General features: G+C 45.7%; 1 protein-coding gene across 1 annotated transcript in view; it reads left to right on the forward strand.

Annotated features, from left to right (window-relative positions):
* Positions 1-25,369, forward strand: part of LOC142588620 (epoxide hydrolase 4-like) — a 63,617-nt gene that overhangs the window by 11,640 nt on the left and 26,608 nt on the right. The window contains exon 3 of the mRNA XM_075700453.1: positions 18,573-18,685. Coding sequence (XP_075556568.1) covers positions 18,573-18,685 — 113 coding nt within the window. The remainder of the gene's footprint in view (positions 1-18,572; positions 18,686-25,369) is intronic.

Genomic DNA, 25,369 nt, shown 5'->3' on the forward strand with positions numbered 1-25,369 from the left:
CGTCGCAGTATGAGAGACGAGGGACCCTATACCTACACCATTGGATAGTCTAGGCCCTATAAATACAGAATGGGAAAAATCTGAGCCATATGGAAATGCTAAGCCTAAATGTCAATAGTACGTACATTATATGTGCACAATCTCTTGTTTAAATATACCAATATTATATATTCCGTTATGACGCTCATTACCGGTCACGGTATAGCTGAGTAGCTATGGCGCCCCGCTGCTAAGCTTCAGGTTCCCAGTCACGGACACAGTGGCCCTAGTACAATGGAAGCAATATGCGAAAAGGCTTGTGAGAATAGGTTCTGATGTCCATTACAGCACTTCAGGTGGTTAAATATTTTGCGGTACTTTCCTCAAGAGCGTCCTCCATAGCAACTACGTCCCTTCGAGACCCTAAAGCTCATGATAGATAAATAAAGATACTGGTACCTTAGGGTCGATCACGGCCACGGTGGCCCTAGTGCAATGGAAGCCAAATGCGAAAAAGGCGCGTGAAGATAGGTTCTGATCCACGTTACAGCACTTCAGGTGGTTGAAATTTTTGCGGTACCATCCCATAGAGCGTTTTCCATAACAACAGCCTCACTTCGGTACCTTAAATGTCACAATCAATCAATACAGATATCCGTAGCTTAGGGTCGATCCTGGCCTTGGCGGCCACATTACGCTGCTGGTGGAAAGCAAAAACTCTCGTGCAGACTGCATGGGGTGGCCCTTAACAACAATCAGTGATGCGATATATTGCGGTGTACGCAACTACGGTCTGTTTGCTTATTGCAGTTAGCATTATTTCCCTACTATGCCATTGTGCTCCTATCTATACACCCATCTCTGTGCGTCCGTCCGTCACCGTTCGTCCGTCCGGCCGTCCGGCCATCTGTCTGTCTGTCTGTCTGTCTGTCTGTCTGGCGAAGAAGTCGGGGGAAAGAGAAAAAAATATCGACTGAAAACGATTCACAAAGAAAAAAAAAGATACACAAACACTAACACACACGTACTTAAGGGAGATCAATGAAGACGACAACAGGCATACAACGAGCAATTAACACAGGAAATAAAATTTTACACTACACAAGAATACACTTAACGGTGGTCCACTAAACAGAGTTCAAAGAAAACAAATGGTGGCATACGCATGGACGGGCAGTAACAGCAAGTCCATAAAGCGTGGAGTCGACAGCAGAGCTCTCTCGAGAAGACGGCTGGTGAGCCGATCTCGTTGGGGTTGATGCGATTGCTGTGCTGATTTTCCCGCGAATCTAGATCTTATGACGTCCCTCGAGCAGGTTGAGCTAACTTGAGGGGATCTACAGTGAGCTTCGTTGCAGACGTTGGTTTGTCGTCTCCAACGTCAACTAGTTGATATTGGACGGCACTAGCTCCTCGGCGCTTCTCAGCAGATCATAGGTTCAGCTTCTAGACTACTTAGCTCGGTCAAAAACCTGCGTTTAAATATGTTCTCCTGCCCCAATTGCCCCGGGTCGGGGAACGGCATATACACTTGACGATCCAATCAACTTCACCCAAATGCATCCCGGCTCTTCCCAAGGCATTAACCGCGCCCCTTTTATTTAAGGGCCAGGGAACGTGTGATTCCCCCCTGCTGTTAGAGGTCGCGTACTTGCACTGCACCACACAGACGCACACGCGCATTCTTGAGTCACTGGCGAGCCTCTATTTTCCGTTCGCAAACACAGAAGAAACGATGGTAGCCGGTCATACGGCGCCATCCGTCTTACACCCATACACTGTCAGCAATTCGTCGACACGGTATTGCAGAGCCACCGCACATTATGGAGTATTCGCACCCCTGCTGTCTTAAGCAGCTTTTCAGTGCACGCGCGGGGCAGAGAATACACAGGGCTTCCGATAAAAAAACCGTCGTGGCGTCACGGCCGCACCAACAACAACAAAAAAAATTATCTTTCAACCTGCCTCTGGTGTTTTTCAGCTGCTTGCCCAAATGGCCGGCAATAACCGTCTTGCTTGCCGGTTACTATTCTTACGACCTTTTGGTGCTCTGTGTTCGCTGCTTCGCCGACTTGAACAATGCCGCACCATGACACTTTTCTTATCACCACGGTACTTCCCACAGCCTTCAAGCGCCACCGAAATTCCACCCTTAAAGAAACGGGTCCAGAATGATGTGAGTGCGGCACGCTGCCCCGCTGCCTCCACACTGTAGGAATAGGTTGATATGCTGCAAACTTGTGTTCATGGTCACAGCCCACAGACTCACGCAAGCGCGTTGGGGGCAGCACCCGATCAACATCTGAATCTGCGATGCTCGACGTGGCCTTCTGAAATATGGCGCCGCATCAAGTGCAACTACCATCTACGTGCTCCAATTAATCGACCTAATGAAGAAAACATGAGAGTGTTCGTTTCACACGTGCGACCTTCTAGCCACTACCATGCACCTCGGCTCTGCTAGCCGTCTCCATTGCCCCCGTCGTATTCCTGCGGCCACAAACACAAGCAGCCAGGACCTTTTACGCAAGATCCTGAACGTTTACGACACAGTGGAAGCTCTCTATCAAGAGCTCCGGCACACCTACATTGCCCCACAGGATACGGCAAGTTACCTAGATTACACAGGGCCCCCTGAAACAATCGCAATCTTTTGGATCATTTCACTGTTCATGAACACCGCGCAGCTGTTTCAGCGCTCCAAAGCAATACTTGTCCAGCTTAAAAGAAAATATCCAATCGTCACCTTCGCAATCTCGCCTTCTCTGATTACGATTTCCTACTCTCCGTTGAATAACGCCTGGAGTATACCGGGGACCTCCTTTCTGTATGGAAGCATGTCAAAATTATCTTCACTCCCAAAGCAGGGAAACCACCTGCACTTCTATTCCTTCGACCCGTCTCTCTCACCTTCAGCATCGGTAAATTCGTGGAACGCTTAGGACTTCACCTTCTTCAGCGTTTCTGAGAGGATGCATCCAACGTACGTCCTACTCTCATTGGCTATCGTCAACACATCTCCACACACGATGCGTTTTTACAAATACAACAGCACATTCTCTCTGGACGCAGCACCTCGCAACTGAGTGCTATGCCAGCTTTGGACCTCTCAAAAGCCTTCGACAACGTGACAAACAATACAATGCTGCAGGAACTTGTTCGCACAGGCTGTGGCGCACAACCGTACAAATATGCTTCATCGTTCCTCTTTGGAGTCTTCTGCTCCCTGCGATTCACCGATGCCCCGACGTCATCCGCAGATTCACACCCTCAACGCGGCATACCACAAGGCTCATTTCTGTTTCCTCTCATCTTCAACCTCTCCATGTTGGTCATTACCAATACCCTCGAACCCTTAACCTCCATGCGCCATACTATCGATGCAGATAGCATAACCATCTGGTTTTATCTAGGTTCACCATGATGTATACAAGACTGCCTACAGGACGCCCTTGCCACCACTTCGGCTAGCGCTAAAACAATCAGGCTTTCTTGCTCATATGCAAAATCTGCCCTTCTCTTTGTGCACCATCATGTATGGCAACCCACTAGCCTAGAACTACGGCTGAGTCGTCATCTCATTCCGCATTCATCTCATCCATCAAATCATCGGCCTCTGCATCCAAGCCGATGGCGGAGCCCTTTCTTTCGGTTGTCCTCTTCATTCTCCAGCAACGAAAAGTAGTCTTACATCCACTGAGCCGCGTCACCGGCCTGGCTGGGGCCGACGTGAATCTCAACTACATCTTCGTGACGCATTTGTATCACACTATAGCTGCCAATGCCCTCAATTAGCTGTTTGCCAAGAGCACCTTAATCGTCTTGACACGCTCGTACGCAAAGCAACGAACATTGCCTTTGGCCTCCCAATCAGTGCCACCAACGACTGCCTAACTCACCTGGACGCCGCCAGCGCCACAGAAGAGGTCATCCTGACTCACCGTCGAAACCATTAACTTCGCCTGAGCACCACCATTTGCTATTCTTCATTGGGAAATCCACTGGGTCACAGATCCCACAGTATCTGAACTACATGCCGTAGCAGCTGCTGACAGGGAGAAGATAGTGATCTTCATCCCGTCACCCCTCACCTGCCTGTCGTATAACATGCAGTGCACGAAACAGTGTTCCACCTGAGCCAGTGCGCTTCTGTGCCGAACATTCTGGATGCACGCCCCGCGTCTGTAAACCTATTTTCAAGCACTGGAGAGGCTAGGGTTGCCATAGTGGCTGCACACTGGAACTCCGATCCCGCACGGTACAGTCGGCCATGCAAGGTGATGCGGCCCAACAGATGCCGCCACCACCCATTGCTCCGCTGCGCTTCCCTAGAGACCCCGTGATGTTGAGTGGCAAAGAAGACCGCGACGTCGAAGACTGCCTCACATGGTTTGAGAATGTGCGCACGCACAATTGATTTGATGAGGACGCGCCGTTGAATGACGTCTTCTTTTACCTCTGAGACATAGCAAACGTGTGGTAAAAAAAACCGCTAAACGGATTTTTAGACCTTGACTTATTTCAAAGGATATTTCCTTGGCCATCCCTAGCCGCCCTCCCATCCGGAAGTTGCGCGCAGAGCGACACTGACGGGATCGGGCCCAACATCCCTGCAAGACCTTCACGATCTATATCGAGGACGTCGCCGACCTCTGCAAGTCTTCCAATGCTTCAATGACAGTTGGAAAAATGCAGCACATAAGGAAGTGTATTGATGGTTACGTATTTCAGATGCTTTTATCGAAGTCCGCTCTAACTGTGGCGGAAGTTGTAAATCTGTTTCAGAGTTACGACCTGCGCTCTTACCCGACCTCGCTTACAACGGGAGGAATTTCTCCCGGGAGTAACAGTCATCCCGGACTACTTCTCACTCTTTACACAAATCAAAACGATCGGGTAGGATCAAGTGGCCCGTCAGCTTTCTCTGTCGCTTATATATATATATATATATATATATATATATATATATATATATATATATAGTCATATCATGAGAAGCCAACAAACACTGACACCAAGGCCAACATAGGGCAAATTGTGCTTCATAATGGATAAAGAAACGAAAAATTAATGGAAATTAAAGTGGACCCACTTTATTTCCAGTAATTTTTCGTTTCTGTATTCCATTATGAAGCACAAGTAATTTCCCCTATGTGGTCCTTGGTGTCAGTGTTTGTTGGCTTCTCATGATATGACTAATAAAAATCGGGACCCTCGGTTAACCCCCTCTCTTCTCGTTTATATATATATATATATATATATATATATACCGAATGTTCCAGTTAAGCCGGAACAAGATTTGGAAAAACCTATGCGTTCTGCAGAAAAAAGCATCGCGTGGATGTTCGCGTTTGCCTAAACTCACAGTACCATTTTTTGCTCGCCTTTATTTGAGCAATTAGCCGAGATAACTTAATTCACTTGTCAAATATAGCTTGATACGTTCACGTGTCAATAGCACAGTTGTGGAGCTTCACAAATATTGCCCATCTCAGGTACTTCCGACGAGATAGACTCAGCGTAGCCGTTTTTATTCGGGACAAACGAAAGCCCGCGGAGTTTAAAAAAACCACGTGACCAGTGCGTTCTGTGTGCCCGAATGCCCCGCGATTACAGCGCTCTCAAGAGTGATTTGTAAAAACATCTCCAGTGCCACGCCATCCTTTCACTTTCTTTCACATATATTCAATATATGTTGCACGATATATTGAATATGCAAGAAACAAATTAAAAGCATGAAGAACAACTATAGATTTTCTGGCTGCAAGCAAACGTTTGGCATAAAAGTAACACACCTATGCAATTTGGCAGGCCGGAGGCCTACGACTGGTCATGCACAGGAACAGGCCAGGAACGGCTTGATTTTTACAAGTACGCATGTGACAGGTATTTCTGGCTGGAGAACAAAGCCTTAGTTATTAATATGCGCCTGTACTTGGGAAGCAATGCAAAAATTTGGCACGAGCTTGAAGCTTCTGAAAAAGATGAACGCTAATGGAACGAGCAGAAACAGAGCTTTTTTAATTTGCTTCGCTGAGCACAGACTGAGCGCTGGGATAAAGGTATGTCTTACAAGTACAACAGCGGGTCCATTCTTGACTACTTTTTTTTCACAAATGGAGACGGCCGCATGTAGCTTACTTTGCTGTATCCCAGGTTTCACTGGCTCCGCTCATTAGGCTGACACTTCGGGAATACATGCAGTGCAGCGTTCCCACTCTAAGCAAAATTTGCACCCTTTGAGTCGTATTTTGCCAAACAACGATAAACGTTATCTGTCTTGTCTGCATTTCCTTTCTTCAACGCTGGGAGCTCGGTGCTTCCCAGTAACCAACGGCATGCGCTTTATCAGCATGACATAGCATTGCCGACAAGAAAGTGGTTGCCTCGGCGTTTTCAAGAAAGGAAACGCAAGCAAAGCAGATGACGTTTATTGTTGCGTGGCTTTGGGGTGTAACCTTCAGTTAGAGCACAGATTAAAAAATCAAAGAATGCAGAAGAGTTACTGCAAAATGTGAAAGAGCTCTGCAATTATGTTGAGCACACTGTGAGCAGTTATGATATTGCAACATGGTAGTGACGCTGAAGAAAGCAGCGACGATGTGAGTAACGAAACTAGAGTGTTATTGGACGAACCTGTGCGCTCAAAAATAGGCTACACTCAAGGAACAACGACAGCGGCGAACACAGTTGGCGATCATCGAATATCCAGTGAACGGGTAAAGCGCGTCAGCTTTTATAAAAGAGCCATCGAATGTTCCAGAGTAATCACTCGTGCCCCCGTGTCTTCTAGAATGCTCTATACCATTCGCGTCGCGCGTACATGCAATCAGATTACACAAGGTTCGGCGACAACAGAAAGCGGATAGAAGCATCCATAACATTCCAGAAACTTCCGATACATGCAGGCGCGTCCTGCGCTGAGCGATAACATTTGTTTGACGGCAAAAAGCGCTCACGCGTCAGAGATAAACAAGTTCACGTGTCATTACTGTCTGGCGTCAGCAAACTGGCTCCATCTAATAAACAGGTTGCATATCAGGAGGGCCGTAACGCAGCTAACCAGACCTCTGGGCCTGTATTCTGATACGTTCGCCTTCCGCGCAACATTTCGCCTTGGCCACGCCTCCACCAACGGCGCACGCTAATTGGCTGTTTTAGCAAAACCGGAAAATGAACAGCGCCATCTAGTAGTTCCGGCCTACGCCATTCTAACGTCATGGCGTCGATGGGTACTTTCGACATACATTGAATAAACGAACGTGTCTTTTGGCGTTCGGTTGGTGGTGGAGTGTAGCAGAGATAAGATAGGTGGTAGTTGATAGTAGCCTTTCTGCTTGCGTCTCACACGCGTTGTTTCGCTGCGATATTTGGTGATTCAGTTAAAATAAAGCATTTCGCACTTCCTTGTTTAATTTATTCCACCTAAAGCGGCCGTAACCAACCGTAGTCAGTGCGCAGAACCCGTAGTGCGGCCACTACACTCGAAAACAACACACCCGAGCTACTCTGCGCTCGCACGGGCAGCTCTCTTATGCGATGTGAAGTGTTCGGCAGCACCTGCTGGTAGTGCACGCTGACGTCACGGGTAAGCAGTCACTTGATTTATTGAACGTGACTTTCGCGGCGGTGAAACTATCGTGCAAGGCGAACGTTTCAGAATACAGCCTCTGATTTCAAGTCATTGCGACCACAGCATAAAATATTTACTGTAGAGCGTACCAACTCGATGTATGTTCCCATGCCTGTAAATGGAAAAACAGGCCAGCACGTTGGTATACAGCGGAGCTTTCATGATCGTTGTGAATAAGAAACATAGTTCTGACTTGAACGCAGTAAAAGATTTTCCAGTCAGTGTGTATTGATATGACGGCAAAAAGCAAGTGCACAATGAGTGGGTGGAGGTAATGGTCACATGTAATGCCAAGATTATCACAACAAAAGCGCTAGTGCTATATCGAGTAGGATATCAAATGCTTTTGCCATGCCCTGTACGGCAAGAGCTTTGTCTATATATAGTGACATGGTCATATGAGTACTCAATGTGATCATCAGTTGTGATCGTTCTCCCTGCTAAGTGATAGCCTACGGAAGCCCGCTACCGTAGATGTCACCGGGATGTACCCGGAGGTGCTCTGTGTAGGAGGCTGTCCTAAGGCTACATCCAAGTTAAAGGTACCGGTATAGCTGCGAGATACAACAGTTGTGAAACGCAAGCCTTACAACATATTTTGGGATAAAAAGCTATGGCTGAAAGCAGAACTGCAGATGATGCTCGACACTGGTGTTATCAGACTGCCAACGTCTACCTTCGCATCACCCACCACTGTAGCACAGCTAGAAGACAAAACGTATTGACTTTGCGCCGATTATAGGCAAATTAACAAACAAGCCAACCTGTTCCCTTTTCCGATGCCACACAGCGACGAAATTAACAGTGAAACTTGTGGCTGTGGCGTCTTGTCTCGCTGGTATCATTGCGAAGGCTTTTGGTAAGTTCCTTCGGAAGAGAAAAGCCCAACGTTTCCACCATATCTGACGCATTTCGACATATATGAATATAACAGACTGCCTTTTAGTTCCACGACACTCCAGAGTTCAAAGAGCTCGAGTGGTTCCTGGCACACGTAGAAGATGGTTAGAGGTTTATATTTAAACACATGACAATAGACAAGGAAAATTATGTGAGGTCATGACACCTGTGCCAGAAAAATCCAGCCAAGTACTGACCATGATCAGAGAAGCTTGCGTTGCCTGAACAGTCGGACAAAGCGTGCGAAGTCATAAATGTCGGCTTGGCTCAGCTGAAAAAGTCCGGTCGTACGCAAAAGTCAGTCATTTCAGGTCCCAATTGATAAATATACCAGAATGGTGGCAGCACGGCCCGGCAAGGAAGACGCCAACAGTGTTATAGCCCTCCTGGAATATCCTCCGACTTGAAGGTTGTAATATCGGACAATGGGCCTGTATATTTAGCAGAAAATTCAATGGTGGACAGAGAACCGTGGCATTACACTCTGGCGTTGTGTGCCCTAATAGCCGCAGGGAAATGGAGTGCTGGAAAGCGTGATACGCGATTCCGAATAAATTCATGTCGATGTGTCCAAGATTTAAGGGCAGCTGGAAATGTTGCCTAGAAGCGGCTGCGACTCATCATAACAAGACACGCACAATTAGCCTAGGCTGCAATCCATATTTTGCAGCCTATTGCGTGGTTCCAAAGCTAAGCGCAGACAAAAAGATTGGAATTCTCAGTCGTGCAATTGTCATCCTGTAATTACCGATAAATCGATAACATGCATCGACGTAAAGTGCTTCGACCTTCGAACAGGCCATGGGCATGACCTGTAGTCCTTGTTTCAAAAAGGATGGTTCTGTATGGTACTGTGTGCACTTTCGACACGTCGACAAGGTTACTCGCAAGGACGTTTATCCGCTACCGCGAATTCACGACACCACTGACCGCCTACAAGGAGAAGAATTATTTTCTTCTCTGGATCTGCGCTACAGGTATTGGCAGGTACCCATGGCAGACGACGATCTGCCGAAGACAGATTTTGTCACGCCCCACGGCTTGGACGAATTTAATGTCAAGCTGTTTGGACTTCGTAATGCGCCCGCCACTTTTGAACGCATGATGGATACCGTTCTGCGCAACTTGAAATGGCATACATGCTTGTGATACCTTGATGACGTCGATGTTTTTCTCCGGACTTCCCCACAAACCTTCAACCCCTACGACATGTTTTGACATGCTTGCGAAACACCGCCCTACAGCTAAACTTAATATGCCCATTTCCAGCACAGTAGCTGAGCATACTCGGCTAGGTCGTCTCCAATGATATAATTCTCCCCGATGCAGCGAAACTTCGAGCCGTTCCCCAATTCCCTAAACCTGCGTCTGTCAAAACCTGCGCTGTTTGTATGTCTGTGCTCCTACTTTAGACACTTCATCCGAAACTTCGCAAGCATAATATCGCCCCTGACGAAGCTCCTTGGAAGCAACGGTCCCCTCACTTCATGGTCGTCAGAGTGTGACAAGGTGTTAACAATGCAGCGCCGCTTGCTGACGTCCCCTCCAATTTTGCATCACTACTACCTGACGTTCCTACCGAGGTGCACACTGATGCCAGCGGTGCTGGCTTATGCAACTCGCACGCTAACGAAAGCTGAAACTACACCTTGACGGAAAAAGAATGCTTGGCGACCATTTGGGCTCCTAATATCTTCCGGCCATATTTGTGTGGTCGCCCATTTGACGTCGTCGCGGACCATGACGCAGTTTATAGGTTGTCTTCACTGAAGGACTCCACAGGCCGCCTCGCCCTTTTGGGTGGTTCGCCTGCAGGACAACAATATTCGCGCGCTCTGATGTAGCGGCTGCCAGCACTCTGACACAGACGCCTTCTTGCGCTCTCCCTTGCCCCACGATAGTGCCCGCTGCTCCGTAACTCAGCTTGCCATTTCTTCCATCAAACTTCGTACCATAGCTTCCGAACAGCGCAAGGACCACTGGATCGCCTCGCTGATTGACTTGCTCTTTGATCCATCGGCTCAACCAACCAGTCGCGCGTTACGTCGTGAAGCCCAGCATTTCGCCATTCGCGACCACCTACTCAACTGACGCAATTACACCGTCGATGGCCGCAGTGGTTGCTAGCTGTACCCCACAGTGCGCGTTTGGAAATATGCGCGTTTTTGCACTCTGACCTCTAGTGTGCACACTCGGGAGTATTCAAAGTATTCATGTCCGACAGCGATACTACTGGCGCGGGATGTACAGCTACGATCAGAAGTTCGTTCTCTCGTGCCCCTATTGTCGGCTTCGGAAATCTTCGCCGCGCCTCTCGACAGCCAATCTCCAACCGTTAGCGTGTCCTACCCGGCTGTTCGGCAGCATCGGCTTCGATTTGTATGGGCCACTTGCCCTGACACTTGTTGCCAACCTCTGGGCCATTAAAATTAAATTATGGTGTTTTACTTGCCAAAACCACTTTCTGATTATGAGGCACGCCGTAATGGGGGACTCCGGAAATTTTGACCACCTGGGCTTCATTAACGTGCACCTAAACCTAAGTACACGGGTGTTTTCGCATTTCGCCCCCATTGAAATGCGGCCGCCGTGGCCGGGAGTTGATCCAACGACCTCGTGCTCAGCAGCCTAACACCATAGCCACTGAGCAACTACGGCCGGTGCCTCTGGGCCATGGTGGCTCTTGACGACCTCAAGCGATACGCCGGAACCGCCGCTCTCCTAGCGTCTACAGCGCCCGCTGTTGCCTCCTTCCTGCCTCGTCGATTGAGACTGCGGCATGGTTCACCACAGGAGTTGCCGAGCGATCGCGGACGTGTCTTCTTGTCGGCCATCCTCAAAGAGCGCCATGTAGTGCACCCCACAACTACTCCTTACAATTCGCAGAACAATGGCCTCACAGAAAGATTTAACTTTAGGCTTGACGACCTTCTCGCAATGTACATAGCCTCCGACCACACAAATCCAGACGTCATCCTGCCCTTCACAACCTACGTCTGAAATACCGCCAGTCATATCCCCACTGGCTTTTAACGCTTTTCTTATTGTACGGCCAGTACCCATCGCACATAGTCGACACAATCTTTCCATACAAGCCGGATACATCTTAATGTGTGCCTATTTCTGCCACAGCTAGACATGCCAAAGTGTGTGGCGATGTCGTGCGGGCCTTTGCTTTAAATGAACAAGAGCTACAGAAGAGTGTCCGCGGTGACCCCCCTACTACTTCCACGTCCATTCCTGGAGCGAATGTGTGGCTCTCGGTCCCTTCCACTGCACTGGGCTCTCGTCAAAACTACTCCCCAAGGAGGAAGGTCACCACTGTGTCGTCGAACGCACATCTTCAGTCAATTACGTGATCGAACTCGTTGAACCGTCTTCGGACATGCACCGTCGTGGACGAGACATTGTCAACGTCGAGATCCTGAAGACCTACTATGACCCACTCATAATGACAAGCTTTTTGGACGCCTGATGGCTCCCTTTTTGTTCCCAGGGGTAATTGGAGAGAAGGATTTGAACGATATTTAGGTATGGTATAGAATAGTTGAGTGCCTCCGCCTTCGTTATGTTTGTTATAACAGCTGCACCCATATACTCAGTCAGTCAAAGTGTAGGTTTTTCTCTTACCACCTGAAGTACACTTTAGCGGAATGTACACTTTATCTGTGTACGCAGTCGGAAAGCGTGCTGTACATTTATGAAGCCTAAGACATCAACATACTTTTCTAAAGATGATGATTTACTTACAATACAACGAAGTGCGCAGCATTGTTTCAACATAAATTCTTAACGCAGAATGAGGACCTATGTATACCAAGCTCTGACAGTAAAAGTAAAAGATAAACTGCATGGAAATAAAAGAAGCAGATAGGCAGTGGTCGCGGCTACGCCTTTTAAAGCGCGCAACAAGCATAACGCATGAACTTGCACCAACTTCAAACGGTCGTGAGCAACAAAAGTTGGGCCTCTCTCTTCGTCGTTTTTTTTTTGTTCGTTAAAAACTGTTTAGATACAGAATTGTGTAAAATGGCAGATAGGTGCAATATCAGGAGCACAACGCACATAAGTCCCAGACTTAGTGTAAGGCGACATTTTCTATATATAGGTTATCTAATGAGGAACCTAAACAGCGACGTGCTTGCGGCTAATGATAAGATCCATAACTACACCCATCACGAGCAAGAAAATGTACGTATTTGAATTGAAGAATTATTCTGGGAGTCCTGATGGCCCCTGGACCTGTAGGGTACCGTCCTACCTGGAAGGAAAAAACCACTCAACGTTAGACAATTCCAGAAACTGCTTCCCCTTGGCCCTGTTAGGGCAGTTCTTTTTCTAAAGTTGTTTAAGGCCAATATACTAGTGATATTGAACTAAACAGGTCTCACTGTTAACCATAAATTTCTGACGCTCCGATATAATGATCCGAGAACTTTTATTCGACTACCCTCGTTGTGGTGTGGCGAGAAAACCAAACTCGACTGCACTTATTTGCACATTGTTGAGGAGAGAACATTGTCCAGGCTGTGTTGAATACCCTTGTGTTGCCCTGTCTATTGACATACAGGCTGTTGCCAGAGTGCGCTGCATCGCAATGATGCGCACACATCAATTTCCTTTTTATTTTAAATATCAGCTCTCCTGTTCCCTTTTGTTTCCTTTATACCATTTCCCTAGCACGGAGCTGTTCACTTGTATTTAAGCTGGCTAACTTACCTATCTTCCTATCTTTGTTCCTTCTTCCTCCGAGAGTACGTGTCAGCATTATAAAACTGCTCTGATGCGAAAGCCGCGATGACGACGACGGGTAGTCTAGTCAAGCCAGTCTAGTCCATCTAGTCAAGGTAGTCAAATGCAGCATGGCTAAGAAGTGTCGTCTAAACGTTTTCATGTCTTACCCACAACCAGCTGCGGAGAATTTTCCTTAAGAACATTCAACGACTTATATAGGCGGGCTACCCACAACTTGTGCCACTTTCCGCAGCAGAAAAAAATCATGAAGAAGTTGTGAACTCACCGACTGGTCCAGGAGCCACCTCGCGAAAAAGAAAAGGTAGCCGTCATACCTTGCTTCCGCCGCATATCAGTTTTTTTTTTTTGAAGAAAATTGCCGTGCGCGCTATTGTAAAGGTGGTGTTTTGTGCCCCGTGCATGCTTTCAAGGATCGCCAGAATGACCCCACTTTTTTTGCGAGGCAGCGGCCTGTGTATCCAATCACGAAAATAAATACTTCGATTGTCAGGAGTCGTTTATGAAATTTTTTGTCATGTGGTAGAAAGTAAATAGGACAAACCGAGCAATGTGTGAATGATAGGCCAAGACAAAATCAAAAGAGTGTTAGTAATGGGAGAGAGGGCCACCTGGCAATCGAATATAGGGATTGCGATTGGAAGCCAAATTGTTACACTTGCCATGAGCCTTGACAAAAGTGCTAGATGAGTAATTCAGGCCAAAAGGATGATTGATGCAGGCAATAGGTGCATGAGTGTTCCATGAATCTCATTACCCCGAAAAGAACTGCTTTGCGAGAAAGCGAATGTGCACCGATGGACTGTGATAGCGTACCATGCATAAAATAGTGCCTTTTTTTTCCTCATTGAACATTGTTGGGAGCAAATAAGGCGCCCAGTGTCTGTATTTCTCTCTTTATCATCTTTGCGCCTTTCACATCAGATCATGCCCAATCAACACGTCGAATTTTCCTGATTAATATTATCAAATTATGTGGAGATGATTTACTACAGAAAGTAGAACATTATCTATCACACACTTCACATGTGCATAACTCATGCGAATGTGCCCAACATTTCATGCTACAGCACTGTGTTTAAAATTTCACTGGCATTACTATAACCAAAATGCATCCCTACTTATTCTGAATATATTGAGCACATGCATAGTGTAAACAAAGTATTCAAGCCATGGCAACAGACGAACACACGTAATCCTCCCAGCAAGCAATGAAAGCGAGCAAAATACGCACGTTACCGTTGTCGACATTCTGCACGAGCACATTTCACACATACTTGTCCTCTTCCAAATCAACTCAACAGGCTTCAGCTTGTGGTTTGTTTCCCATTCACATTTCTTTAGATCTTCAGGTAATCATTATTTAACCCTAGCACTCATGGCACCGTACACTTACTGTCATCCAGCTGCACTGCCATTAATTTGCACTCCCCTCACCTCAGTTACTTTCCACTCTTGCGAAATAAGTCCTGAAAGTATGCTTTCGTCCCGGACCAGGACGAATTTTTCTTTAACTATGAGGCTTTTCTTTCGAGGAACCCGTATGGGTTTCCTTTGTAGCAATTGCTACGAATGGGTGGATGTATGATTTTCCCTTTATTCTCGATTAGTAGCGGTGCGATAAAACGCAATCCGTTATAAAAATTCGCCCATGAAATTTCAATGAAAGGAAGCCTGGCTACATATCACCCTGTGGTCAAAGTGGCAGTGACTTCTCACAATTTTCTGCAACATCGGCGGAATTGAACATCACTGACATCGCGAAGAGCATTCATCAACGTGGCCAGATGCCTTCACAACGCGAACACAGTCATATAGTGTCGCTGGTACAAAGAAATGACAATAATTACCACTGGAATGAATGGCCTCGTCCGCCGACTGATGTCATGTTTTTGCTCCTTTCCGGTGGCGCAGTCTTTCCTCCTCATTTTCCATCAAAGCTACGCACAGAGGCAACGACTTATATCTTAGTCAATTAGCTCTCTCCCTTTGCCTTTCACTTTTCTTTGTCCCCCCCTCCCCTCACAGCTTCTCCCTAATCACTGCTTGCAGATTTCGCTTTGTACCGCTCTCTCAGCGCTTCTGCGGACGTTTTGGGCGCGAAATTTTCAGGGCTGCATATAAACGTTGCGCTTGCTCATTGGCCACATACAGCCGTGAGCAGAGAGTAGCCGCCTTTTGCCACGCATGATCTTGCTTGAAAGTACGCGTATGTGCAGTGGTAAGGGATGAACTGAGAACGTGCCGCTTATACGGAGGATGTTATGCGGGACTCGACCAACAGCATATAGAGTGGAGCTAGCTCACTATCATGCTCACTATTAGTGAGCCATCATATATTTATATGGCACGGTGCTACAGGCCCTGGGTGTTACGTAACGGAGGGTTTGGACATAACTTCGCACGCCAGACGGAGACCTAGAAGTGGTAAGCTGTCTACCGGAACTGAGCTGTGTGTCAAGCTGCGCAAATGTCACTCAACTTTAACATGTGAATAGCTGTATACATGTTTGTGTTTTACTTTTCATCTTTGTGGCAATATGTAGTTGAGTTGTCACAGCGATAGGTTTGTTAGATTGTTACGGCTATCCACCTCTTGTCGTTAAGTTGATATGTGCAAATATTTGGTTCGGAAATACGCGTGTGTGCTTGTGCATCAAATTTGAGTTTGCGACCTACTTTGACCACGGCGGTTGGTTCCGACAATATTATTGTTTTTGCCAAAGCTGATGAAAAACATGCGAACGATTTTCTGATTATTGACATAGCATAACAATATATATCCGTGTACGCGTAGACAAAAATATTGCAAGTCACTGAGAGATCACTCGCTTGTAGTTTGATTCCCAGCACTGGAAGAAAACTCGCAATGACTGGGTATTATTTTAAGTTTGGAATCTCAGTTTGCTACATAAAGTAAGTCACACTTGCATGTGGAGACACAACTGCATGTGTAGAACTTGCGTTGTTATCGAATCTCATAATTTAGTGATATTGTGTGCTCGTGGTGAGTGTAACACTGTGTTCTTGCTCAAGGCAGTGTTCGCCTGGTAGTCATTGCTGGCAATCGGTTGCCGGTTTTTTCCGACAATCTCCTATCCAACGCAGGTGTTTGAGCTTGTTGTGCTCGCCTTGGATAAAAGGGTGTATGATTAATAATCATAAACACGGGCGTTCATTGTGCAGCCGAGGCGAGTGAACTTTGGGCATTCTCTCATAGGCCCACAACAAGTTTCTGACGCATTTCTTGCAGTTCATGGCACGGAACGTCTTCCTTCTGCTCAGTCACATGCTGCACAAATATCGTTAAGCTGTCCACGGCCACTCGGCGGAACGTTGCGAGAATGGCCAGTGGTGGCTGATTCCTGCTTTCTCTTGATTGCTAAGACGCCCAATGGCCATTGGCCAGTGCCGGCGCCAGGTACATGGTACACAGACTGCTCGCTGTAGAAGGGCGTCTTATCGGACGGGCAGGGAAAGGGGGCGCTGCGTCTTTTCGTCCTCTATGGCTTGTGCAAGCAGCTGCGGCGCTGCTTGAATGTGCGGACGTCGCGTGCTGCACGACGATTCGGCTAGGTTATTGCTCGTTCTCCAATATATTTTGTGATGTCAGTGCATCTAAGGTCGTCGAGGAACCGCTGTGTAGGATTTAAGTGAAGCAGTAACTACAGTATTTGGAAATACTGTTTCTTGGCTGCGCAAGCATTCGACGTACATCATCAGCAGCAGTGTATGTACGTGTTGCCAACTATTTCGCTGTATGGGTTTCCACTCGGGAATAAACAGCGGCATCTGTGAATGGCTAAGCATCAATTGTAAAATCTCATAAACTGATAGCTCGGCGTGGGAACTAAAACATCAGAGTCTTCGTGTGCGGCCAACCCAGTGCAATACCGTAGCTTCTAAGCACCGATCACAAGTAATTTGCGTCAGCCACCGGCATCGTTCTCACAAATTCCAAGGATAGAATACTTGAAATCACAAGGCTACATCCCCGTTAGTAACCTGTATGAGCCCAATAGGATGCCCCAGCACAGTGATCACTGCAGTTGGTAAACGAGCATGACAAAAATAGGCCTTGTGCGGTGGCATTGCATTTCGCCCTCTAAAGGAGTAATCATGCACGCTTGTCTGGAGTGACTAATCGGCAGATTTGGTCGTCTTTGTTCGCGAAAAGAAAGCACGCCCGAACGACGCAATAATGCCACGTGTGGTGATTCCACATCTAGGGGACATTCGCTATAAAACAAACAGATAAAAAAACCCGCAGGTAAAGTGGCCCTAGACACCGGCGTGTCGGCAGCCAGCCGCTCGAAAACTCCACACGGGTGACTAAGACTGTACTCGGTGTTCTACTATTACTAAGGAAAACTATTTTATTCGTAGGCGTAAAACGCACCTACCAAACAAGGCACACGTGCAATGCATCTACAGATAGCAATTTCAATGTTTATCAGTGGAAACACCAGAACTTATCGTTTCATATCTTTCTTAACTACTCATTGTTGCTAAACCACGTTTTAGAATTGCAGTAAAATGTATCAGTAGGGCCACATTTGTGAGGGAAATCTTCAGAGATACACAATGAGATAATTTTGGATATACGCAACACAGAACAGAGGCGGATTGTACGCTAAAACACGTGCGTACACATTGTCATGGGGGCTACTCCCACCTCAACACTTGCCGAAACTACGGTCATGCAGACGTGATACTTCAGTACTCCTCACAAACTTGCATCCCATGCAGCATACTCTACGTCATACTAAATAGACCGCGTGAACGTGAAAGTAAACACAAGTAACTCCATGAACATAAAGATGGCATACAACACTGAGCGCTCGCACACGACAGCATGCTGACGGCTCATAAATCGCGCCACTCAGCACGGTGGTGCCAAGATCTAAATAAGAACTGTTTAATGGCTTTGTTCTCTATGGAATTGCGCAATGAAGTAATACAGGCTAACTGAATATACGACTTCAAAAGTATCCCTCCTTTAATGAAGGGAGTAGCTTTGTACAAGCGTTCTGCTATTCGCTTATGTTGACAATTATGCGCCTTTATTTTTTTTCATTTCATTTGTTGGCAGACAACCATTCTTTCAACGGAATCAAAACAAATCTCTCAGAACGCAAGAATCTTTTAATGATTAATAGTTGTTAAAAAAGCTTCTACTCACACAATTTAACCTTGTTTATGACAAGTTCTTACACAGCGTGGGTAACATAATTTTAATGTTCGACTTTCTTTAATTTAGAATTTTAATGTACAGTATCTAGAATACCTTTATCTAACTTACTTTCAGGGTTGTGGCATTGGACCTCCGGGGCTATGGGCGCTCTTCAAAGCCCAGCCTTGTCTTCGACTACCGCGGACCCCGGCTCGTGGAGGATGTTCATGGGCTCCTCGTATCCCTCGGTGAGGTGAATGTTCAGCGCCATTGATTCTTTATGAATATCGCCAAAACTGCATGCCGTGCCATTCGTTGTGCATTGCGGTGAGCAGGTTTGTTTAATGCATTGCTTAAGTTCAGTATGCACAACAAACGTTCCTAAACGGTTTCCTGCTAACATTATTTCAGTATATAAGGCGAATTGATTTTCACTAGTAACCTCACGAAGCGAAATCACTGCATAGAAATTGGTCGGGGCTGACTGTGTTGTACTTTGATGCTGTAAATATTCCGCAATAGTTTCAGAGGCGAACTATAATAAAATGCTTGCAGCGATTTAAACGTCATCTTTAGATTTGGCGATAACACCTTTTTTTAGAGGATGCAGATTAAAATGCTTGTTGTAATCACGCTTATGCGAGATACATATAGAGCCATACACCTCGACACTTCTATTAACACGCCTACGGCATGGAAACGTCACTCCGCATATTCGAACTTATGAACGTGTATAGACAAACTGAAGGTTTGATGAGCCTTGCTCTTCACGCCTTCTCTTCCGATCTGTCTCCTGCAGGAAGTTGTATCGACGAATGAGATACAGATTGACTGAAAAAGAAAAGAAGATGGAAACCTACTGAACACGCCTTAACGTTCTAGAGCGCGGCTGAAAGCTGAACATCCGTCAGCGGTGTGGTGGCGAAATTTGAAGGTGGAACGGAGATATGACAGGAATGTGAGAGGAGAGAGCGCTCGGAGCTGACATATCTGCTGGCGTGAGATGCTTTTGGAACGTTTAACGCGTTCAGTAGGTATGCGGAAAGGCACGTAACCTGCTGCGTTGATACGTTACGCGCAGCAATCTTACTACTTTGCGAACATTATGCAGGCCATCAATTATGAATGATCAGTGAAGTTGAGCAGTCTACGATGTGCCTGATCTCGCACGCAGGTGCGTCCGCGCGACCGGGTGAGGCATTACCCTGCGTTTCCCGGAGTCAAAGCACGGGTCATATTGAGGTCGACGGGCTATCGTTTAATGCTGAACGGGCATTTTAATAACAAATACAGAAGTGTCATCACGAGGTCTTACAAATGCCACATGAGTTTTATAAACGATTGCTATGATATTACCCTGCAAATTGGTCCTCCACTGTCAATTGCAAGATTATTTTATTTCATTGCAATGAGAAACGAGTGACGCGTTTTACAAGGTCGTTTCTTGAAAGAACATGTTCTTATGCAAGTGTAGCCATTTTAACCTATATGCGACGAGTTCCCCTAAAGACGTCTAACGTTGTGAAGGCTGTGACGTCTCAAAACCGCTATGTACGTACTTAGGGCGCTTCCCACTAAGCACCAACACCCCCCAGCAGTCGTCACCAACACCGGCGCAGTCTATTCACGGGTCAGGTGACAGGAACCATGTAGGAAGCGGTAACGACCTACACAGCCAGGATCCTGACGCTAACAAGTTGACCGTCACGGAGAGCCCACTAATTGCGGCAAGTCTGCAATGTCGACGACTTCCGTGGAGCTGCGTAGACCCTTCTTTACCGATTGCTGCTCATTGCAACGCAGGCGAGTTTGGAGGTTGTACATCAGAGCGCAGTGCAGCAAGATGGTCCGACCACGGGTGGAGTGATGTGAACAGTTTCAGCCTTATGATTGGCTGAGAGATGGCCATAGCGTTCCCTCGTCTAATTACCTAGGGAGAATGACTGTTTTAAGAAAGGACATCTTTTGTCTAGCGGAGTGTGCTCAGTCATGCAGTGAGATCAGCCAAGTGATGTGCACCGACATCCATGGAATGTTTGTTCTCTTTTGTCCATAGAGTGTTGTGGGTGTGTGTAAAATAAACCCATTTCTCGTTTCCTTGAACCTCCCGACTTCATCTCCTCACCAGCAAGCAACTCTCGGCGATACAGACCGACAACAGCGTGGGTCCATTGAAGAGCGACGCTCCGATATAGCGCACGCAGTCCAGCCACCATGTTCTAGGGGCACAGGCAAGCGACCCTCTTTGTGGCGTCCGAGTCCGAACCAGTGACCCTGGAACCGCATCCCAACAAGGCGTAGCATGACACAACTGTATATGAAAGAAGGAAAATTACGAATGACGCGAGCTCGTCTTTTTCTATTCTCGTTAGTGCCACATTACTTCGCGCCTACAGCTATTTACAGAGTTCTAATATATGCGCTGAAGAAAAATCTACGTGAGAGACGAAGGAGAATCGCTATTGCATTGCCAAATGTGCTATAAGTTTGCTCCGCAGAGTTAAAAGCGAATTCAACGTCGCTTTCATTTGGCGGAACCTTTTTGAACAACTTATCGAGAATGCCTTGCGCGGTTCCCAATACTTCACGGCGTGTGAGCGCGGCGCGGCCCCTGAGCGCCTTTTTGTGAATGGCGAATTGAGGAGAAAAATTGCGCCATCCTAGAGCTCTGCCGTCTGCTGCGGGTGGCTAAGCTTTTTCGTTAAATGCTCAAGGAGCAAGAGCGAATGAATACTTCTTGTTTTTCCCAATAACATCTATCGTGAGAGCACTACCACGTGCTAATCGAATGACAGCATGGATTTCGTTTTCTTTTTCTGCAGCCGAGTGAAAAGCATAACATTGAAAGCAATTTTCCTCTTTACAATTAAGTCTGTACTATTATACAGCCATGCAGGCCTCGAACTTGTGTTTACAGCCATACAGCCTTATGCTAGACATAGCATAACTGGAGTAGCCAAAGCAGGAAACATTCAGATCCGCCAACCATGAATCAACTAGCGCGTCTGTATCTCCCTTGCTACCGAGAGCTCCCACGACGCTTGACCTACCTAAGTAGTAGCCAGTGTATAGGAAAACCACGAATTCGGGCTGAACTAGCCTTGCACGAAGTCATATGGGAGAAGGCAGTGTAGGCGGCGCGCGGTTCACTTTCATTTCGGGAACAAAATTGCTGCAATTCCTTGAATATTGCCGGAAGTGTAGGAAAATCGAAGAGACTATAAGCAAAGGCAATCTCGAACAGTTTGCCAACAAAATGCGTCTCAGGTGTCGTGTAAACAGTCTTAGAACACAAAGGACACTGCACAGGACTGAGTCACCGCGTTCGTCGGAAAATATATATTTTATTTATTTATTTATTTATACCCGTAACCTCGCCGGATCCGATATCGGAACGTTGTTTAAGAGGGAACGAGTCAAATTTTGCTGTTAAAAGCAGGAATCAAAACTACATATAGTAGACAAAAAGACAACGCAAGAAATTTTCGCTTTTACACAAGTGCTTAACAACGTAAACAGAAAGCGAAACAATAAGCACTACTAAGGACGACGAACAAAATGCTGCATCTACAAATATGTCAACGTTAGGATAAAATACATTTCAAATTCCAAAGCAACCGCCTATATTTGGGAAGGTTATTCCATAATCAAATGGCTCTTGGGAATGCACATCTGTCAAATGTTTTGGTTTGGACGTAAGGACGTGGACATGGAGATGGCTGGACATTTGAAGCAGTCGAAGAACCGGTAATGAAAATAGTATTTGCTGTTGAAGATTATTGCAGAATACAAAAAAAGCCAAATGTCTCCGCGAAGGAACTGATGGTGATTGTTTGGTACTCGTCCCACTAAAATATCTGCTGTAATTGTGGACGATGAAGCGTGGTACGTGATCTTGAACTGAGCCTAAACGACGGATAAGGCAGGCTTGTTCTTGCGACCTGATAGGCAACGCATACATGTGTTTAGGCCCTACAATTGTTTGGTAGGTTATTTTGCACGTGGAATGCGGAGCGTCCTAAAGATTACGTTTTAAGTATACTGACATGTCAGATGCGTCAGCTGTTATCTTTCAATATGACTAGACCAAGACAATTTGGGTTTGAGGTAGGCAAACACGTATTTGTTAGACAAAGCTCGTTAAAACTTACAACGATGAATGAAGCATTCGAGCGTACAGTTTAATCGCTTTTAAGTAGTTGTCATTTGATTTCAGTTTTCTGCTATGAAGGACATCAGCCAAGAGTAGCGATAGGTTGTAATGCAACCTAGATCTTGTGAGAGAGTAATACGGTATGATTGTGAGTAGATTTTGCGATAGAATATGAAATCGCACGCAAAAAGGCGACAAGACAGCGTGATGTCCGACGGAAGGTTATTTATAAAAATTATAAAGAAAGGACCAGTGACGCTTCCTTGTAGATAATTAGACATCATTTCATTGAGAACCAAGCAAGTGTCATTATTGAGAACAAACTGTCTTCGAGAGCAATGAAAATTTCTAATCGAATAGGCCGTAAGAGAAGCAATATTAAGGGACGACACTTTACCTAATTACGTGCAATGTGCTACGGGACTGAACGCCTTGGCGAAATGAATGAATATGCAGTATCGCAAAAGAGCCCGTTGAGAAAGCGCTACTGGATTTGAAAGAAAAAGAAGTTTTTTTTTGCTTGAAGTGTGATGACACATGCAGTGGAATAATGTGCCCAGAGTACTCACATGGGATGCTTGTTAGAGGTATGGGCCGAAATGTACCAGATAGTAAACCGGATCTGAAGAAAGGGATGACTGAGAATTTTCAATATTTGACCGTGCGTAGGGATCCCTGAAACTGAGGTTTTTAGCGCACGAAAAGGGACGAAAGACAGTGGCGAAACGAGGACACAGCGCTATGTCCTTGTTTCGCCACTGTCTTTCGTCCCTTTTCGTGCGCTAAAAACCTCAGTTATGGAATACCAACACGCCCTAACCTACGCTCTTTCAAGATCTCTGAAAGTTTGTAAGTAATTGTAGCGAGCATCGTCATCAGCCGCACCACCCATAAAGAAGACAGCCACGCGGACTTTTGGTCAACCGGTTCCTGATCTATACTTCACAAGAGGTTTGTCCCTACAAGATGAAGATTATTATTATTATTATTATTATTATTATTATTATTATTATTATTATTATTATTATTATTATTATTATTATTATTATTATTATTATTATTATTATTATTATTATTATTGGTGGTGTTGCTGTTGTTCTTGTTGTAATTTTGTTATTGTTATTAGTATTACGTTATTACTTCAGCAACCGAATTCAAGTGGTCGCTACCAATGATAAGGGCGTTTTTAGTTCTAAGCTGTCGTTGGGGAGGGGAAGCTAGAGTTCCTCGGGGATCCTTTTTATCGCCATTGCTGTTTAATATCTTTGTTAATAACTTTCCTTTGGCAATTTCTAAATGTTCCGTGTTCCAGTATGCGGACCACACTGTGTTACTGCCAAAACATATTTGTTGCAAAATGTCCACAGAAATTTTGCAAAAGGACGTGTACAAGGCAATCATTTGCTTCACTAATGGAATTGTTGTTAGTGCCCAAAAAACACAACTTGCTTGTTTTCGCTCTCCAGCCAAGACTACTGTAATTAACATGCTTCTCTACTTCAACCAGTCAGACTGTGTTCCTTGTAAATGTGCGCCTATCCCATACGTGGACTGTGTGAAATATCTCGGAATCTATTGCGATAGTAACTTATCGTGGCAGCATCACTTATCACTTGTTTTTTTTTCTAAACTGAGGTCAGTAGCTTGGCTGTTGTTTAATATCAAATGTTTGGCACTATTGTCTGCAAAAAAGAATATTGTACATACACTAGGCTACAATGTGTTGAGATACGGTATTACAGTCTTCGGCTTCTGTTCGGATCGTACGAATGCAGGGTAGATCGGATTATAAAAAAAATGTTCTTAAAAATGTTGTCTACAATTCCCCAACAGCAACAGCTGCAAATGTGTTCCGTGAACTTGGTCTACTGAATTTTTATTCATTGCTTATGGAAACAGTTGCCAAACAACTTTGGAATTCCGCATTCCAACAAAGAAGTGCTGCTACAAGAGAACTTATAAAACACGTCCGATATGTAGTTTCCCTTTTAGCCACATGGTATGGTGCCGCAAGACGCTGTGCATATGTGCCGACCATATTTAACAAATTACCAGATGAAATTTTTCATGCGACATCGAAAAGCACGCTGTAAGAAATATTAAGACAGCGGTGGTTAAAGTAACCACCAGAACATCTTTGTATCATAACATTTACTTCAACTTCCTTCGCTTTAAGTAGAGTAAACAAATGTTATCTTGTTCTTCTCCATTTTTTTCATCCATTTTAATTATTCTACATGTATCCTCAATTTTTGTATTTTTTTCCTTTTCCCCATGTGTATTATATATGCGCAAGCACGGTCCGACAAGCCAACTGAGGCTTAGACCGGCCTGTTTATGCTGCTTTGTTTTTTTGATGGCAATAGAGATTATTATTATTATTATTATTATTATTATTATTATTATTATTATCATCATCATCATCATCATCATCATCATCATCGTCGTCGTCGTCGTCGTCGTCATCATCATGAGGGCTGGAAGCAACCGTTCCCATTCCGTGCCTGCCACTTTCTGTGCTCTTTATCAATGTGGTGGTGTTCGCCTTGACGACAACCTTCAGATGTTTCTGTACCTGAAGAGCCTAACCCGCGCACGATGCGACAGGCTGTCATGGATAACTGACCGGAGTCGCAATGCAGCCTACCTTTACCGCCATTCCGGTCCCACTACGTCGGCACAGGCTTTCCGCACTTTGGTCGTCATGAAGCTAAATGTCTTGATCCCGGAGGTTAATGACAAAGTAATGCTCTACGTTTTACCTCTAGATTTCCAACTC

The sequence above is a fragment of the Dermacentor variabilis genome, chromosome 7 (assembly GCF_050947875.1).
Source record: "Dermacentor variabilis isolate Ectoservices chromosome 7, ASM5094787v1, whole genome shotgun sequence".
In the NCBI taxonomy this organism is placed as follows: domain Eukaryota; kingdom Metazoa; phylum Arthropoda; class Arachnida; order Ixodida; family Ixodidae; genus Dermacentor; species Dermacentor variabilis.